Source organism: Rhamphochromis sp. 'chilingali' (genome assembly GCF_963969265.1).
Source record: "Rhamphochromis sp. 'chilingali' genome assembly, chromosome: 10".
NCBI lineage: Eukaryota > Metazoa > Chordata > Actinopteri > Cichliformes > Cichlidae > Rhamphochromis > Rhamphochromis sp. 'chilingali'.
Genome location: NC_137937.1, coordinates 29,766,423 through 29,785,949, shown reverse-complemented (window position 1 = coordinate 29,785,949; position 19,527 = coordinate 29,766,423). Strand labels below are relative to the sequence as shown.

Here is a 19,527-nt window from a genome sequence, read left to right as displayed (position 1 = left end):
ACATTTTAACAACATTCTAACTCTTATATATTTTTTACTTTAAGAATTCTTTAAATATAAATATACATACATAAATTGACTTGAAATTAAGTTAAGAAATTGAGAATTGGGTTGAGAATGACATGTTTATAAAGAAAAGAAGAAAAGGATTTAGGTGTGCAAACATTGAAAATAAATGATTTTCAGTCCCCTCACACATTTACACATGAAGGGATAAAGTCCATCGCATCTGCAAACATTAATGAGTAAACTTTACAATGACCATGTCTTATGGGAGGAGACTGCAGGGGCTGCACTGTCATTACATTCAGGAATTAACAATGCTGTCTTACATAAGACGGGATTCATAAAAAGCTTACAGGTCAAAAAAAAGATCTTTGGGGAAGACTCACTGTCAGGGTTCAGGTCCAAAGAGACTTTTTCACAGGAGGATCTCATCTCAGGGAAGAGTATGATAAAACAGGTGATAATTGGGGTTGTGTGTGGTGCTGCCGTACTGACCGTAGGCATCCTAATTGGTCACTTTGGTATTGCCAAGAGCGGCACCTCTGCACCATCGTGGCTGAAAGATGTGGCCAAGGATGTGGATGAGAGCCTCATTGAGAAGTTCATGTCGGAGGTGGACAACATTCAGATTCAGGAAAATCTCAGGTCAGTTTCCTTATTTTTTAAACAATGTTATAAAATCTCACCAGCACCTCATTTAAAATCCAAAGAGTATAATTTAATACCATTACCATTCATTCAAGTATTTCAAAGGCTAAATTGCCATTGAAGTTTTATCTTTCATCTTCCTTCACAGGAGCCTGACAAAAGTGCCCCATATGGCTACCACAGCTGGAGATGAGGAGACTGTACAGATAATGCTTAAGAGATGGCAAGACCCTGAAACTGGACTAGACAAGGCCTGGAGAGAGGAGTACTGGGTCTACCTGTCCTTCCCTGACAAAAATAACCCTAATACAGTCACTGTAGGTGAGTGAAATGCTTGTGAAAAGCATGATGACAGAGGGAATGGTTACATTATCTTGGTCAAAGTAAACATTACAGTATAAGAAGGAATGGTTTAGTTAGCTTGTGCGGTATGATTAACTACAGTGAAAGCTGCTCCATCAGCATTCATAGGATTATTCCATGGAAGACAAAATCCTTTAAGTACTTTTACATTGTTACGTTTTGGTTATATTGTATATTTTTTTTTCCATACATACGTATTTTGTCTTTTAAGAAAGTTCCATTCCATACTCAATCCAACATACCAAGAAAACTGGTATTAAGCGAAAACTATCCACTCTCTGTATTTAACACTCTTTCTAACACTGAGAAGCTCTTCAATCTGCAAGCGCCCTGATGTCTCACAAACAGACCTTTCACCATGACTTGTTAATTTCAGTGAGCCCAACCAATACGGTGCTGCACACAATAAGAGAAAAAGAAAAGCCTTACACTCCGGACCAAAGCGATCCTGAGGTGGTTCAGCCGTACGCAGCATACTCCCCTGCAGGACATGTAAAGGTAAAAAGCTACAGCCTTACGCATCAAGCACTAAATTTAACTTATAAATGCAAATCACTCAAAATAAAACTGAAGACACATCAATTATATTACATTTAAAATATCTGCTTTATTCTCATTAACCAAACAGAGTTGACCAACAGCTTTCATCCTGTTTCTGAAATGGGACAATCTGGCAAAACAGTCCTCAAAGAAACCTCCAGTGTTTTATTGTGTGTTTGTGCACAAACACTGAAATATTCTGTGTCTATGGAACTCCTACACCATTTCTGACCATTAAATTACTGAAAGAATGATAAAATAATAAAATCACATGATAGTCATAATTAGCTTACTTGTTGTAACCTTTGAGGCTGCACGTTGTATGCTTACTGAAATACAGTCAGTATACTTTTAACTGTTGCAGCTACATGACTGAATATTCAAGAAAGATGTTTAAAAACCTCTGCTCTGAACAAGGATTAAGTTGCCGTGCAACAAAAGCTAACAGTGTTGGGTTTAGTTCACATAGAGTGTTTATGTGAAAACCTTAAAAACAAACAGGGAATGAGTATGTGACACAAATATTTCCAGGTGTAAAAGAGATGGGATTTACTTCTGACAAATATTATGGGAAAATTTAACATTGAATGGAAAAATAAATAAATGAATGAATATGCTACAATCACAGATTATTTTAGTGTCACACTTTTCAGTAAATTAGGCAATAGCGCTTGTTTATTGGTGCCATAAACTTCTCAACATCAACTTCAAGGCTAAAATGTCTTTCATAGACTTGCCAAGTACTGATAATTTCACGAGTTATGATGTAGACTGCGTTAGCAAAACGTCAAGAGCCAGTCTGTAAAGATTTGTATCACTGTCAAGCTTTCTCATGGCAGTAAAAAAAATGATACCCTGATTAGGAAAATAGACTGTTCTAGCCCGACTCACTTTATGAATGCAGAACACACAATAATAATAATAATAAAAACCTTTCCCCAGAGACAATACAAAATACATGCAGGCAAACGAACTCCAACTGAAGGTGGCAGCAAAATGCAAAGCAAAAGTAAAGTCAGGGGAAACTGAAGCAAAGTTAAGATAATAGTAAAACACTTGAATGCCAAGAGCTACATAAAGGTTCAAACAGGGACATACAGTGATTCTGTGAAGTACACAAACTGATTACTAACAACCAGATTGATACCAGATTGATATTGATGATAACAGTGTTCTGGACTATGAGCCAATGAGGGAAAGGCAGAGAATGACTAAGGGGTAAAAAAGACAAAGACAGGAAGCAAACTAGCAAAGATACAAAATGTAAGTGGCAAATAAAAGAGGAGCATTAACAGACCATTACATAAACATTAAATGTTTTAAAATTTGGTTACAGAAAGATTTAAATCACCTTTTCTTCATATCAGTTCACTTTTTTGAGTTTCTGTTGCTCACAGAGCGTTTCTATTTCTCATGGTTTTAGGGGAAATTGGTTTATGCCAATCAGGGGAAGCCAAGTGACTACAGCGAACTGAACAAGACAGTGGACCTCAGAGGAACTATTGCTATCACCAAATATGGTGGCGCAGGAAGATCGGCTAAAGTGAGTTTCAGAATGCATCATTAAATCACCGATTTGTACATTTTAAGCCCAATTTTGTTTGGTTATAAGCAAAAACCATCAACTAAGCAACAGGGTTAATTCTTATTGCCACTAGTTACATGTTAGTTCAAACTCTTACTTTAACAAGTGGCATAATTGTTTTATCTAATCTACATAAACACTATTCTGTAGTCACAAACTTTTATATTAAGATACGCTGACATCACGTGAGCTAAAAAAAAAAAAAAAGAAGATTACCGCCACACACTTCTAGTAAATTCTAACTTTATTAATATAGCACTTTTGCAGCTCAAATTCCTCTAGAGTGGACAGGTTTGATGACAACTGAAATGTAAATTATAAAAGAATAAAAGTGTAAACCAACAAATTACTGTTTACAAAATGCATTATGTGTCTCATCCAGGCCATCAATGCAGCACCATATGGCGTCGTTGGAGTGCTTGTCTATACAGATCCTTTGGACATGAACGATGGTCTCATGTCAGACGCCAATGAGACGTATCCTCACTCCTGGTACATGCCACCCAGTGGCGTGGAAAGAGGTTCCTACAACATTGACTTTGGAGACTTGCTGACACCTCACTTGGCTGCCAAAGGTTAACCATTGCACTTCTCCACACGCCAAAAAGATACACGCTATATAGCTTCAAACACATATACTATGGAAATTTAAATCATGTTTAATTCCTTTTTTATTATTTCAATTCTTAAATGTAATCATTTATTTTACAGAGGAAACATACAGAATCAATGCCACAGACATTACAGGCATTCCTCCTATTCCAACTCAACCAATCGGATTTGAGGACGCCTATCGATTGATCTGGTTTGTGACAAGATAGATCTGCATGTTTAAGTGATACAGCCTAACAAAGGTGATGATTACTTTAATAATATATTTTTTCCATTGGTCATTTCAGTGAGTTGGGAGGAGAACCAGCTCCAGATGCATGGCAAGGAGGATTCAACTGTACCTACAATTTTGGTGGTCCAGGGTTCAAACCTACATCCAGTTTCACCAACAGGTAACCAACAGTATAAGTAAAAAGTTTTAAAAAGTAAAAAACCTTACAGACCTTTTCAACTTAACTATTTTTGAATAATTCAATTAGATAATTTAGAATCAGTGTAGTAAACATTTAATTGCCAGCCAACTTGATCATTTTTATTCACTATACAATTTCATGTCAGATGATTTACACTTGAATAACCAATTCCATTTATACAAATACATGTTTTTGGAGCAGCAGTTAAAGCCTCTTTGTCCCTTTTCTGTGTTGCCTTTCATGTCAGTGATGTAAAACTGGACATCTACAACTATGAAGAGGTGAAACCCTCCTCTAATGTAATGGGTTTTATCAGAGGAAGTGTGGAGCCAGGTGAGACCAAGGTTGGATCGGCAATTTAAGATCAGCTGTTTTGATGTTGTGATTATTTTGTGTAAGTGCTGTGTTTATATCCACAGACAGGTATGTGATATACGGCAACCACAGGGACAGTTGGGTTCATGGTGCGATAGATCCAAGCAGCGGCACATCAGTCATGCTGGAAATTACCAGGGTGCTGGGCAAGATGGTCAAACAGGGTGAGGAGGAGCTGGAATGAATGACTGTTTGTATAGAGTTCTCGATAAAGGCTGACCTCTGTGGCTCTCTATTGTAGGCACCTGGAGGCCTCGCAGGTCCATTATTTTTGGAAGCTGGGGAGCTGAGGAGTTTGGCCTTATTGGGTCTGCAGAATACACAGAGGTGATTTGCAATTTATCCACAAGACTACCCACAACTCCAAGCAATGTGTAAAATGGCCATCTGTGTTAAAGATATAAAGTGCACATTCTTCTACACTTGACCTCGTTCTTGTTTCTGCTCCAGCAATACTTTGCAGCACTCAGTGAACGAAGTGTTGCTTACATAAACGTGGACATTGCAGTATTTGGTAAGAAGCTCCACACTGCACCTGTACATCAGAAGTAAATTTAAATGTATTCCAATCAGCCAGTACGACACAAACAGCTAACAGAAAAAAAAATGCTCCTGGAGTTTTTGAAGAAATGTTAAAAATATAAACCTAAATCTGATTCTTTTGCACATAGTCTGCATGAAATGAAACGCTGTGTTAACACACCTAAGATGAATTTATAGGTTTAATAGTGATGCTCTTGCAAAACAATTGTTGTCTTGCATTATTCAGCTAATGCTACTCTCGGAGCTTCAGGCATGCCATCAATGCAGAATGTCATCTTTAAAGCTGCAAAACAGGTGAGCCCTTTGACAAACTACTATCTAGACAAAACCAAGACTTTTACTGCTCAGAAGTGTGGTTTTTAGCTAATCTGGATCAATTAAGAATCAATGAGCTTATGTGATAGTGAGGCGCCAATACCGTTATTCACAAGAATCGTTACCGTTTCCTCATTTTGGTTAGATTTTAGTGAAACTTGAACCCAATAAGCATCTGATAGGTCTTCGTACTTGTAGGTATTGGTCCTATTTACAGGCACTTATCCATTTTTACAAAAATCTCTACCCGTCCTAGACTATTCTAGAGTATCTTTCCGACTTTACATTGCAATAGTCTGTCAATCAAGATGGATTATTTATCATATGAATTACTGCAACACTGACCTTTGTTTTCTAGGTTAAAGCACCTGGCCACGAAAAATCTGTGTATGACAACTGGTTACAGTACACAAACAAAACCAGCCCCACCCATGGATTAATTCCCAGGTAATAAACTGCAGCCATATCTTGTTAATCTTGCATTGAATCTTGGAAGAACAGTTGTCTGGGATTCTATTCAAAATCACTTTTCTCTATTTGAAAGTTTAAAAAAAACCCCAACAACAACTAGATATTATATTGACATCATAGATTTTATTCCGCATGTTTCAGATATAAACATATTAGTTTTTTAATAAATTACCAGTGGCCACAGTAGTGTTAGCTGGTTCATTGTTAGAATGTAAAAGACTTGTAAAACACAATCTGAGCTTAAAATGCTCCTCAAACAAAAAAGCCTAATCAGAAGCAATTAAGATATGCAATTTGCATATGTTGTGTATTCACAATAATGTATGAGACACAGAATTAGATTTTTTGTTTAGTTTTATTGGTTCTATGTCTTCATAATCATTTAAATGATCTAACAGACAGTTGGTTTGGTTGGCCAAGTCCTACTTTCTTTGTGATATGTACTTTCACAGAATTTTGCAGTGTTCTTTATTCATATTTAATTCTATCCTATGTCTCCCTGCTGAAATACCTCAGAATGTGATGTTGTCTGTCTTCTTTCAACAGGATGGGATATCTGACAGGAGCAGGAAGTGATTATGCTCCCTTCAGCCATTATCTAGGAATCACCTCCATGGACATGTCATACACATATGACAAGGTACTAAAGATGTACGATTGCACGATTTGACACATAGACAGAATAATACTGCACAGTTTTGCTTTTAGAGCCTTTTTGTGCAGTCGCAGTAAATGTGCTTTAACTAGCGTGTACTGATTGTGTATTAAAAATAAGAATGATAGATACAGTTAAATGCTCTGGTCATTGAAGCCAGTTGTTCATTGTACATTTTAAACCAAAATAAGCTGCAAAAAGTGTTTTATTTTGGCATTCACATATATTAGGAGAAGGCAGGTGTTAACTGAGCTCATTAAGATAATATTGTAACTATTATTGTATATATATTTGTCTTCACACAGACTAAAACAAATGCTCGGATTTATCCTGCATATCACACAGCATATGACACTTTTGACTATGCTTCAAAGTACATTGATCCTGGTGAGAATTTTTTTTGTCCCCCTAGTAGTCTACTTCTTGCACAGTAAGTAGAATAAATGAATCCTTGTCTAACCCCTTTCCTGTCATAGTGCTATGACAGGAAAATATTTTGCCAGCAATGGAAGAAAAAGAAAAAGCGTTGCATTTCTCAAGAAAATATTTTCTGAGTTGTGGTTTTTCTGTTTTCAGATTTGATCACTGAAAATAAATAATTAGCTGAAAAGAATCAAATTATTCCTTTATAACATTAGCTCATACCTTCTCTTGTAGGCTTTGTCGGTCATCAAGCTGTAGCCAGGACTGCAGGAAATGTCCTGATCCGACTGGCTGATAGCTTGATCCTGCCATTAAACTGCGCTGACTATGCTGAAAGTCTGGAGGAATACCTCAGCACTGCTTTGAACCTATATGAGCAGAAACTTAAAACTATGAACATTTCAATGGGTAAGTACAGGAGATCTTTTGAGAGATGTGGGGGGAGGGGATCTTTTTGGAGCTAGGTAACACATCTTATACTTTAATGATACCCTCTGAAAGTGTCTTGTGCATCTATGTTTTGTCTTGTATATCTATGTTCTACCCCAATAATCAAGTGTAATTAGAGAGAATAAAAGAATACAATCATCACTGGGTGACAGCAATCATCTGTATCTCGTTTCAGAACCCCTTAAACATGCAGTGACCAGCTTTCGTGCTGCAGTTTCTAATTTGGAGAAGGTGATTCAAAGTCCAGACCTGGCAAATGAAACGTAGGTGCACACATTACATACAGTATGTGCACAGTCATATCCACATCCATTCAAACAGAAATGAATACCAGCCCCCTTTGCTTTACCATGTCTTTTTCCTCAGGCCGCTTAAGGTTAGATGGATCAATGACCAACTCATGCTTCTGGATCGAGCTTTCTTGGACCCTCTGGCTTTCCCAGATAAATATGGATTTAGGTAAGAATGTGGCCCAGTGGATTGCGCAGAGATTTCTGTGGCTTTGGAAAATAATAAAATTATAGTGCCTAGTGGAGTCTTCTGTGTCATGCAGGACACAGTACACAATGAGAGAAGAAGGATTGTGGGGGTTAGTGAAGTCCCACTGTTAATATAACATGTTAATCAAGACATGATTACAATGGTTATGCCTACTATCTTAAATAGGACCAGGATAAGGCCTCAGGCCTTAAGTAACTTTTTAACCCCCACAAACAGCAAAAGTCTATGGAGCCACTGGAGCTGGCATAGTTGTTAATACCTATAGTGAAAGAAGTAACAGTGATACACAAACATGGAATGCAGTAGTACGGCATTTCTGGGGCAAGGAGCCATTGGGAGAAGCTAGTGAACAATATGCAGAAGGTAAACACATGGAATTAAGACAATGTGTTTTAACAGTACTAGTGATTTGAATATGGCAGTGCCAGTAGGTTAAATCTTGGCCGGCTGCTGTTACGCTCTGTTGATTGTTACATTTAGTAGTCTTTTGACAAGAGATACCAAGTGTAGTGAATTGTTTGTTTCATTGTAACTCAGAAACACATTTGATAACACTGTTGAGCTAATCTTTATTTTGTTGTGTGTTACACAGGCATGTTATCTGGGCCTCAAGCAGTGCTGGCAAACAAACCTTCCCAGGTCTAGCTGATGCCTATGCTAATGCTGAGTCATCAGGGCAGGCCAGCGACTGTGACAAAGTTCACTACCACCTGTCAGTATTAAGCCAAGCCATACTGGGTGCCGCCAGCACACTGACTGATGACATGCAGACTCAAACTTGGAGGAAGTAACTGCACTAACTCAGGAATTTAATCAAAATGCCAATGGCTTTAAGCAAGATTAAGTATACCAGCTGTTGTTAATAGAGGTTGGTTTTGTTTTTGATTACTTTATGCAGTCTTTCAGAAATGAATGAATAAAAATGGAGGAAAGAAAACTTGAAAGGCAAATGTGTTTGGGGCACTAGTCACCATGAGGCAGGAACATCTTATCAAAGGAGATTAGACCACAGTTTTAATTTTTCTCTTTTGGTTACAAATGCAAAGATGGTTTTGGTTTCTTTGGTAGAAAACTAGGTTTTGTATCCTATAAATGTATGATATAAATATTGTCTTTATTTTTCAAAAGAAAGCTTTGAGTCTTGAGCATATGGTGCCACTTTCCTCCCACACATTTGTCAGTAATATTTTCACAACAGTAACAGCTGAACATATGTAATGAGAATGTGCCAAGACTTTATTATTTGTTAAGCGCCCCACAAAGTTGTACCCCTGAACTTCTCAACTGTCTCATAATTAGGAAAAACAAACATACAGAATGCTGTATTGTAAACTGGATTTAAGGCCCATAAAGGAATGGTTAAAAAACTTCCATTGATGCTATTGGATGGTGTAATGGCACATGGAGCAATAAAATTTTACTCGGAAATACTGGTGCAAAGGTTTGTGTGATGAGTCCCTATCCCACGTGTGGGACTAATAAAGGTTATCTTATCTTATCTTATCTTATCAGCAACATAAGAATTATAAAGGATTTTATGGCAATCGGCATAAAATAAAAGATGATGATCTGAGTTTTAAAGAGGTTACATCATTTGTATGCAAGGTACAGCTGGAAAAGAAATTCTGAAGTTATCTATACGTGGTTTAGTTTGAATCGTACTGACAAGCTACAAGTCAATGAAAACCTGAGCACTTCATAGGCCTCCTGCCAGTGCCTATGGTGGAGCTGCAGTACTGACCCCTACCAGCAGGGGTCAAAAATACTTTGACACAAGTGTTGCAAACCCAGTGAAACAGGCTGAAGAGGTACTTTCACACGTTCTCCTTCAGGGATTCTTCCAGGAATTCATTCACAATGCAAAACTGAAACTGCAAATGTATTAAACAAGAAAGAAAATCAAAAAGAGTTTAGCCAAATTATAAAATCTGGTTAAAATTTAAACAGTGTTATTCACCCTCATTTAATCCATCCAATATGCTTTGTTGTAAGTTACACGGAGGTAAATCTAATTTGTCTGCTTTGTGATGTTTAAAGATGCATTCAAACCGATGTGGAAAAGAGGCAAGCTGCCTTTGAATGCCCCACATTAATTTTAATGTATTTATTGACACCGTAAGGAAGGATTAAAATCTCTGGAGATCTACCTTTGGCAGCCCATACCTTGGGAGAGGTAATAGGCAGTAGCAGTAGCACAAATAAACTCTTTAGGTGCAGACACTCAGTGTTTTCCTGAATAAGGTGTAGGATCACTGCATACTTTTTTCTCCTCTCCAAAATCTTCCCACACTATAACCAGTGTATTTCAGGAATGATTGCTTGTATTGTTGGTGTGATATATATAGAGGTTCTTCAGTATTTTTACCAGGGGAATACTTACAAGCCATGGATTTTTTTTTTTTCCTTCAGTAGTGCTGTGTGAATAGCATTCACAGAGTTTGACATTCATATTTGCAGAGTTGCCCAGAACAGCAAAGGCAGTCTGTTTTTAGCCACTCAGCACATTACAGCTTGAAGAATTCTCTCATGCAGGATAGTAAACACTTTGCAAGCGTTGGATTCAGATGGATGAAATAACTATGCTCAGGCTTTGTTTTGCAACCTCTACTCAGCTGTTTCCCCGTATACTATATAGTATACGGGCATTCCCGGACATTTTTTTTGCTCAGAGAAATGCTCTTTTTCAGACCGCTCTTCATAAACCCTAGAGAGGGATCTGCCGGAAAGTTGAATACTTTCTGCAATGCCAGTTGAGAGTAAATATTGAACACCTGACATGCAGTGATAAATCCGACAGTATTATCTATGAGTGCAACCCCTTATTTAAACATCCCATTTGCATTGTGACTGATGAGGAAAACTACTTTTGATATAGTCTAAGGAGCTTGGAAAGAAAAGCGTCTGGACTTATTTAGTCCCTTTGAACCCTAGAACTGAAGAAGCTTCTCGGATGAGAGGTGAAACGTCTTCAAGCAACCTAAAGAAGTCCAGACGCTTTTCTTTCCAAGCTCAGACTACGATGACCTGGATGACTGAGAACCTTCACAGATACTTTTGATATAGACTATAGTTACATCCCGACCTTTAACCATTTCACATGGCAAAGTCAGTATGAGTGTGAACATCAGCCATAATGTTATAAAAACGAAGTGTCTTCGCAATGCCATTCAAACAAGGAGACGACGCTGGGGCTTTACTTGCCAGTCGCAGAGTTTATTATTTTAAATATACATAGACTATCCCGTTCTCATATTAAATACCCCACATCCCGTCCTCCCTCATTATTCCTCCCCTCCCTCACCCTCATTTCTCTGCTTTCTTTGTTCTGCCTCCAGAGAGAAAGCTTGTCTGGCTGAAAAACACACTCTACTTTGTGCAGCATATTGCTTATTAAGACATTTGCGAAAACATAAATTAAAAAAAACAAAAAAACAAAACTACAGCTTGTCTTCCCCCCCCAATTTCTGCTCCAACATCTGACTGCAGAGAACAGTATCTAAACAGGAGGAAATTAAAAAAAAGAAAAAAAGAAAAGAAAACAGCACAGTGTCCCTCAGTCTGGCTACATACAATGAAGTGGATTCCCAAGTTTTAGTTTTTTCATTGGTTTTTTTTGTTTGTTTTTTTTAAACTCGCATGTATACACAGTGGTCTGTACCGTGACAGATAGACAAAAACAAAACAAAAAAAAAGAGAATTCCTTTCTTCAACAAATGTCCTGAGTTTGGTCAGATCATGTCGCCGTGTTGTTGTCATGTCGTGTTGTACATGAGACATCCAATCAAAGTGGCCGATTCAATTTCAGCCCTTGCTTTCACTAGTGTTTGTGTCTCTGTTCATCTCCTCTCTGCTCCTCAGAAGGTAAATAACCCTCACGATCAGGGGATGGGACTGTTGTTTACGGCTTTTTTTTCTTCCTTTTTTTTTTAAATTGCTGTTACAATTATTGGTCCAATGAGGCAGTTGGAGCTGCAGGCAGAGTGAAGGACAGTGTGATACGGCACTAGAGGAAAATTCAGGTGTTTAAGTCACAAGGCATGCATGTTAACACTGAACTCAGAGTCACCACCAGAAGTGTTTCTGCTGTTATGCTTGTATCATGTCCCGGGCATGAGTCTTGTCAGTCTGTTTTGGTGTGTGTTTGTGTGTCTGCGTCAGTGTTTGTGCATTTTTTTTTTTACTTTTTTCTTTTAAACAGATTAAGGTCCTGGAAAAGTCCTGCTTTTAATACCATCCATGCTAGACTACCCTGACACCAAGATTTCATCTTTTCAGCAACTGAAGGTGCAAAGAAACCCATGCTTGTTCCTGTGACATTTTCGATCTGCATGTGGGCTCTCAGTGGAGAATAAATGCATAAAAAGCAGGTCTTTTCCAAATACCAACACTGTGACATATGTGCACATGTGTCTTCTGTGCTTCTGGTATTTCTCATGAGTCTTTTCAAAATTTTATATCCAATATTCTAGAAGTCACTTTCCCCTCTCCTCTTTAGGAAGCACACGAGGGACTGCGTTGGCATTACGGAACGTCAAAAGGTCAAGGTGGGATCACACACGGGGGGAGTATTTGGGGTTTCTTGGCACCTCGGTGAAAGATTTCAGCTCATATGGGATCCCCGTGTCCACTTCGATGGATTTGCGGGAGAATAGCAGCCGGATATCGTTGTGCAAGTATATCTTTCCAGATTTGGAGCTCTGGAATCTAAGAAAAATCAGACCAAAAACAGAGGTTGGCAAAACAAATACATTCCACTTGAGCCAAGAATATGACTAAAAGCACAAAAAAGGTTGCAAAACTTTTAAATATTCAATGAAAAATTTATATAACACAAAGTTTTATTAATGTTTTAGTATATAGACGTTTCAACTAAGCTTTTAAAGTCACGTGATAATGGAGCATTTTAGCCTTTTCTGGCATAAAAAGTAAAAAAAACAAAGCAAAACACATAAAACCTTAGTTGTACCTGAGATGTATAAGGTAGCAGAGAATCTTCTTCCTATCTAGCATTCCACTTCCTGGAGACGCCTCGCCTTTTCCCTCAGCTCCCTCCTCTACTGGCACCAAGAAGATGCGGTGTCGCAGGAACGTCATATGATTAACAGGCATGTCATTAAAGTTGTAGGTCACCAGGAACATCTTCACCACAGTTTTGTTGGGATTAAATAAGGTCTGAGGACACAACAGGAATAGATGAGATAGCTCAGCATGATTTAAATTCAATGGCTTAGCTATAATAATTACAGATATGTGACCCTTAAAAGTATAAACATGACCAAAATGTCTCTCACACATGTGTGTGTGTGTATATATATATATATATTTTTTTTTTTTTTATTAAGAATGACATAAAATTACCACTTGGATGGTCCCTGCTTTGGGTATGCTGTATCCTTTCTTTCCAAGGGGTTCGAGGGATATTACCCCCTGTGAGAAAAAAAGAGACACAGAATACATATCCTCAGTCACTGCAATGATGAAATAATCTGTAACATTTTAATACTTAAAACCTACACGAAGACTATGCGCCATGAAATAAAATGTAGGTGGCAGCGCAGCAGTAGTTTTCCATTTCTGTTCCAAAACACAGATGAAATCTGCATATCTGTATTGATAACACATGTAAAACCAAAAAAAAGGAAATTCAGAAATGAAGTTGATGAACTCTAAAACTACTGCAGCAGAGTGCAGTTGTAAAGGCAGCTGCATGGAAAGTCAAATTAAGAGTTCAAAGAAGTGAATCAAAGGAGGCCTGACCTTCACTATACACCGCAGATCAAAGTAGAAATGAGGAATTAATCTAAAAGTGAAACAGCTGCTTTTCCATTTTTCCAGCAGGATTAAAGCACATCAGGGCTTCCTCATAACACTGCTAAAATGCTTTCTTGGCATATGCAATAAATGTACATTATTTCCCGATGAACTGAAGAACAGCATCGTAGCATATGCACAGAAAGACATTTTCCACATCTGCTTGTGAAGAGGCAAATCAACATCAATCAGACACGTGCATTGTTTTGGTAGTTCTGATCTCTAAATTGGGTTTATTTTTTTCCCCAACCAACAAACCACAGCAAACATTTCGTTTATCTTTTTTTCTTTCCTGACTAAGGATATACACAACAACATAAAAACATAGCACAACACACACACAAACACACTGACCAGGAAGGGTGAGGGTGCGCTGTGCTCCGAGATGTCATAGTATGTAACCTGCACAGGCAGGGTGACGTGCTGTGGGCAGTAGGAGCCGCTGGCACCGATCTCTGCTGTGAAGCCTTCAATTCGGCCTGAGGGGGAGAATCGCCCCTTCAGTATGGACTCCTGGGAAGCACAACAGAAGGTGAAATGGGTTGTAGACTTAGAGAGTCTATTAAAACTGTAAATGTCAATTTGACTCACGAGTCAAACTGGGTGGTGAATCAGATAAACCCATGACTGTGAAATCCATAAAGATCCACATTTCTTTTGTTTATTTTAATTGAAACCAAAGCTCAGTTGGACAGTGTTAAAATATGCATCTGTTTACCAGCAACACTGTGAGCATAAAACTGTGAAATAGCAATATTTATTTATTTATTTGTCTGTTTAATTAACAAATGAAACTCTTAAGATTGAGAATCCATTTCTCATCATTGACAATTAAATGTAGAGGCTGTAGTGAAAAACAAAAGTAACATCTTGACAGTGCTCTCATGAGAACACCTGTCATCGTAAACCAGCTTCTATCCTTGTTTCAACTGCCTAATTGGCCAAGTCCTCTTACATGCAGACAATCAAACAGTTAAAAAAAAAAAAAAAAAGTGTCAATAATAAATCACAACTGTCTAAACAGAACCCTATACAGATTACAAAATGCAAATGATCACCGTATTAGGTGCATCAGTACGAAAAAATCCACTGTCAGAGCATAATTAAAATAAATCTGTCATTGCAGTCGTGGTAAAACTACTTTCTTCTGGTTTATTATTAATTCCAGCTCATGTTGGATTTAATTAAAGAACAAATTATTATATGTATTTTTTTTTAAAGATCACATTTTCCTTCCACCAAAGTTGTCAAACATGACCTTCGGGCTGTGACTGCAGGTTGTCGGGTTTATATTATGTGGATTTTGCATTTTTGAAAGCTTTAGCCTGTCAAGGCTGAGAAACTTGGCTCCAGTCTAAGGGGGATTCAGGAAAAACTGTTTTGGCAGAGAGCCACACTTTTAAAATGGCCATGCCCTGCAGAGGCTACAGCATGTGGACTTGTCCTCCAAAATGCTCCTTAAAACTACACGTGTTTTTTAAAAAACAAAACCAAAAAAAACCCTGTGGTACAAACACTTTCCCCCAAGTTGTGTAGATGAATGGGGAGAAGAAAAAAAAAAATCACTAAAATTCTTGTTTTGTTTTTCCAAATGGCTTTGAGTTGGAATTACAGGTTACAATTTGTACTGAATTACATTACAATGCAAAAATGTACCTTAAAGGTTTCTCCAAGTGTATGCTGCCAAAGAAGAACCAAGATTATCCCCATCTCCATGTGGGACACATTACATTACATTACTAGTTAAAGGAGACCTAATATGTTTCAGCTTGGTTTTTGTCATACATACTACTACACTGGTGGATAATAAACATGGCTAAAGTGTACGCTCAAGGAATTCCTTTAAGACAAATGTTCTGAGTGTTCTTTATGCTCATTTTCAGAAAAAAGTTTTCTACTCTTGGCTGTGTAGTATGTCAATAAGTGCAAATATCTTTAATATGGTCATCTTAGGCACAGCAGCCTCCTCCCATAAGAAGCTCAAGTCTTCTGTTTGTGAAAGGCAAGCAGTAAGAATAAATGGTTTAAATGGAGGACACTTTCTAAGTGAGAAGAGCTAAAACTGTTGCTGTCAGATAGAGAATGAGCTGACAGGATGCATGAAGATAAGATAATGGGGACCTATTATAACAATCATAACTGGTCCTTGTTAATGTTTTGCTTTTGCTGCAAGTAATAAAATAGAATTCGCACCTCAAAGTTGCCGAGCAGGGATCTGCTGATGGACGATGTAGGCCCACTGGAACGTGTGGAACGGCCGGTGTCTGTGTGACTGCTGCTGCGCAGCTGCCGACTGAATATGACCATAAACACACACACACAAAAGAGACCGGTGGTTAGTGGTTAAGATTACACTAATTTAGTCTTAACCAATATGTCACATGCCTCTGAGTGTGCCTGAATATTCGAGTACAGGCACAAACCCTTTAATTTAAAAAACAACAGAAGACCTGCTCTAACTCCCACTTCCTTTCCCAATGTTGATTTTGGTGAAGTCAGTATGACATTGGCTGAGAGTTTTTATAGATAAGTGTGCGCATGTGTGTAGGTGGGAGAAAACAGTTAATAGAGTCTTCAGACCAAATGTGAATAGCGCTGTGCATTTACAAAGTCTATTCAGAGATGCCGACTGACACAAATTTGCATCAGACATTTTGAATAGAGGGAAATATCCATCAGTGCAAGTTCCAAATACTGTGAAAGACTTTCTGCTCAGTTTTAGCCATAGACTGTGGATTCTCCTGGCAATCAGAAATGGGCCTAAACCTTATTACAGTTTTTGGGCAACTGCAGCTGTATGATTCTACTTTGGGACGGTGAGGAGAGGCCTTGGAGCAAAGTGAGCCAAACTGCAGGACTCTTACGCACAAACATTTGTGGATTTACAAAAATATTTTATTTCACGTTCAGTCTGAACACAGCCCAAATTCATTTTTAGTATATGCTGTCTCTTTAATATTAATATTTGACTACAAATGGAGTGGATTACTCACCTTTTTAACCGCAGTCCATTCTTTAGTCGTCTTCCTGATCTTGTGCAGTCTGTGGAGGTCTAAAAAAAGTGAAGACAAATAGAGGAAAGAGTATGATTTGTTTTTTTCCCCTCTGTTAACATCCTGACTTATCATTAAGCTACTCATAATCATAAAGGAGTGCTTGTTTTTCTATGGTGCTGTGAGCTAAATTGTTAAGTGTAATTACATATTTCAGGTGTCCTACTTACTGTGCACTGACTAGTGGTTGTTGTGTCACGCATGCATACATTCCCCATTTCCAGGCTTCCGATGACCATAAAGGCCACCCTATTCTCAGGTGACTCGCCACTGGCCAAACCCATGCTGCCTGCTAGCCATTTTCTCACAGAAAATCTCTCACTCATCATTAACTTATCGTTACTAGCTAATCCTTGGTTATAGTTGCTCCCTTCAGAGCTAGAAGTTCTTTGTCAGCTTGTCAGCTCGTACTCACATTTGGTTAAATCCAAAGACGGCATTTTGAAAATTATCTTGTCCCACCGTTCCGTATGACCTAAAATATCTTATTTCCAGCCTTTGTTTACTGAAATATTGCCTGTGACAGTCTATCCTAGCTGCTTTTCTTTAACTCTGCCTCATCTGTCACTGATTCCCTTTCCTGTTTTGTTTTGTGTTTTCTTAAGTCTATCTGTTTCTCCCTGCTACACAAACACACTAATCACTTGCAGTCACAATGATCCCACTACTGCATGAAACCAGTGAAACTAGTGAACCCTATTGCAACCATTAGCATACTCGCCATACCACAAACTCAAAGCACTTTCTGGCCTCCCAGTGTTAAAAAATTCAATTCCAGAACCATTTTTAAGCAGGATGTATCAATACATATGAGCATGAGAGACACAGCATACTCATGTGGGGGAACAATGGGCCCTCCCTGAATGGGCTTTATTCTGGAGCTGCTCTCCCTGTTCCAGCGTGGCATGATAATGAGCCAGCCATCACCTCATTCTTTTTACCTTTAGTTGTTCTCTCAGCTTTTGTGTTTTTAATACCTCAAGCCCTTATACAGGACTGTCAGGAATAGCAGATTTCTTACCTATACTTATTCAAATGCATTTCATTAATCACAATTCAAAATCTCTGATGGCTCTGCATACAAGTTCTACAGGGTTCTGGTTTAAAACGATGACGGTATCATGGAAATGTGCCACTGCTGTTCATTAATGTGTGCTGCATTAAAATGACCACGAGACATATGATAAAGATGATGTGTGCTAACCTTAGGCCGGTCCCAAACAGAGGGCAGCAGGTGGTTCCAGTAAGGGGCAGCTTTAGCGTCAGTGCTACGACATGAAGCGGGCCCCAGTCCTGGAGCGAGCAATGACAGCCTGCTTCTCTTAGATGTGGAGGGTCCCTCATCTTCTGAACACGACTCCCCTGTATCACTTGGAGACAGCAACCTCTTTTTGGCAGGCCAGTGGCCTCCAGAAAAGAGACGGTGGCCATTAGTGCTAGGAGTTTTCTCACAGGAAGCCAGGCCGTTAGAGGAGGTGGCAGCCTGGGTGGCACTTCGCTCAGGTGGGGAGGATTCAAGTCCAACTTCCCATTCTGTTGCCTCCCCTGGTTCCTGCATCTCTGTATGGTGTGGTGGGGAAAAAGGACCTGGGGGACTGGTTGGGCTGGCTGGGTTAGGAGTTTCATATGTGGCCATTTCATACATGTGGGGGCTGGGCTGGCCTCCAGATGACCCATTACTACAGCTGTCATTTCCAGGGCTACCTAGTGAGTGGGTCGGTGTGCGGCTCCCATTAGGTATCTCTGTCCTAGTTGAGCTTCCAAGGGAATGACCCTGGTCACACATTGGGGCTGATTTAGGTGAGAGTGGAGCAAATACGTCAGGAAATGGCCTATCTTGATTGTACTGAGCTGGGCGTCGGGAAGGATTGTGGGTAGGGGAAAGGGGTGGAGACCTGGGTAACAATCCTTCCTCTGGGTCTTTGTGCTCCATCTGCATGCAAGAGTACAGAGAACCAGATCCACTAGGCCCACCAGCTAACCCCATTCCTGCACCTTGAGCTGTGACTGGCCCACAGAGCATCCCTCCTTCAAGCCCCTCCCTGTCTGGAGAGTCCCCCAGGTGGGGGCGCTTATGAGTTAACTGAGGCTCCTCTAACCCCCTTTTCACACCTGATCGAATAGGCCTCTGCTGGGCATCAGTGTGGGATTCTGTGGCGGTGGTAAATCCTCCCAACTGAGAGAAAATAGAGAGCTGGTAGACCTTTTGGAGTCTCAACTCCTCCTGGTCAAGGTGCCTGGGTGCCCCTGGTCTGACACCAGGGTCTAAGCCCTGTGAAGAGGGAGGCAGGTCCCCCTCCTGTGCCGGAAGTTCTAGTGGAGCCTTTTTGTGGGCTAACTCAACGTGAATGTGCCGCATCTTTTGACGGCTGAAGGATAAGAGTCTAAACTAAGTTTTGTGCAACAAGGTCAAGTAGATCCTCACAAGTGCAAGAGCAAGATGATCCACAGGAGGGGTAAGTCCTACACTTCTTGCAGTGATGTCAAACACAGGACACTTGGCCACAAAGCTCCTGAGAGAAACAACAGACAATTTTACAATTCAGGAAAACGTTTAATAAAGCAGAGATTATTTTGTAATATTTGTAAGTTAGGCTCTTTGACATTTAAAAAGTAAGTTTAACCAACTTTTTGTGATTGACACACACACACACACACACACACACACACACACACACACACACACACACACGACTTAAAACTTGCAATAAAACTCATTTTTAAAAAGAAATTATTAAAAGACTCAAGTTTTAAAAGAAAAAC

At 39.2% G+C, this 19,527-nt stretch overlaps 2 protein-coding genes across 6 annotated transcripts in view; one reads left to right on the top strand and one right to left on the bottom strand.

Annotated features, from left to right (window-relative positions):
• Positions 1 to 451: 451 nt before the first annotated feature.
• On the top strand, positions 452 to 8,691 carry naaladl1 (N-acetylated alpha-linked acidic dipeptidase like 1; the record flags this gene model as incomplete). The annotated part of the gene is made up of 19 exons (XM_080894391.1): positions 452 to 651; positions 803 to 975; positions 1,394 to 1,515; positions 2,981 to 3,100; positions 3,525 to 3,717; positions 3,854 to 3,947; positions 4,042 to 4,146; positions 4,415 to 4,500; positions 4,587 to 4,706; positions 4,784 to 4,869; positions 4,993 to 5,056; positions 5,312 to 5,379; positions 5,759 to 5,847; positions 6,418 to 6,511; positions 6,832 to 6,913; positions 7,184 to 7,357; positions 7,575 to 7,662; positions 7,766 to 7,858; positions 8,493 to 8,691. The coding sequence occupies 19 exons, from the start codon at positions 452 to 454 to the stop codon at positions 8,689 to 8,691; spliced, it is 2,250 nt and encodes a 749-aa protein (XP_080750517.1).
• A 2,390-nt stretch (positions 8,692 to 11,081) lies between these two features.
• atosb (atos homolog b) overlaps positions 11,082 to 19,527 on the bottom strand; it is a 29,615-nt gene continuing 21,169 nt past the window's right edge. For all 5 annotated transcript variants that reach the window (XM_080894707.1, XM_080894706.1, XM_080894705.1 and 2 more), the window contains 7 exons: positions 17,969 to 19,277; positions 16,705 to 16,763; positions 15,905 to 16,004; positions 14,066 to 14,224; positions 13,259 to 13,327; positions 12,867 to 13,072; positions 11,082 to 12,604 (listed from right to left, as the gene is read on the bottom strand). In XM_080894707.1, coding sequence (XP_080750833.1) covers positions 12,451 to 12,604; positions 12,867 to 13,072; positions 13,259 to 13,327; positions 14,066 to 14,224; positions 15,905 to 16,004; positions 16,705 to 16,763; positions 17,969 to 19,123 — 1,902 coding nt within the window. In that variant the 5' untranslated portion in view covers positions 19,124 to 19,277 and the 3' untranslated portion in view covers positions 11,082 to 12,450. The remainder of the gene's footprint in view (positions 12,605 to 12,866; positions 13,073 to 13,258; positions 13,328 to 14,065; positions 14,225 to 15,904; positions 16,005 to 16,704; positions 16,764 to 17,968; positions 19,278 to 19,527) is intronic.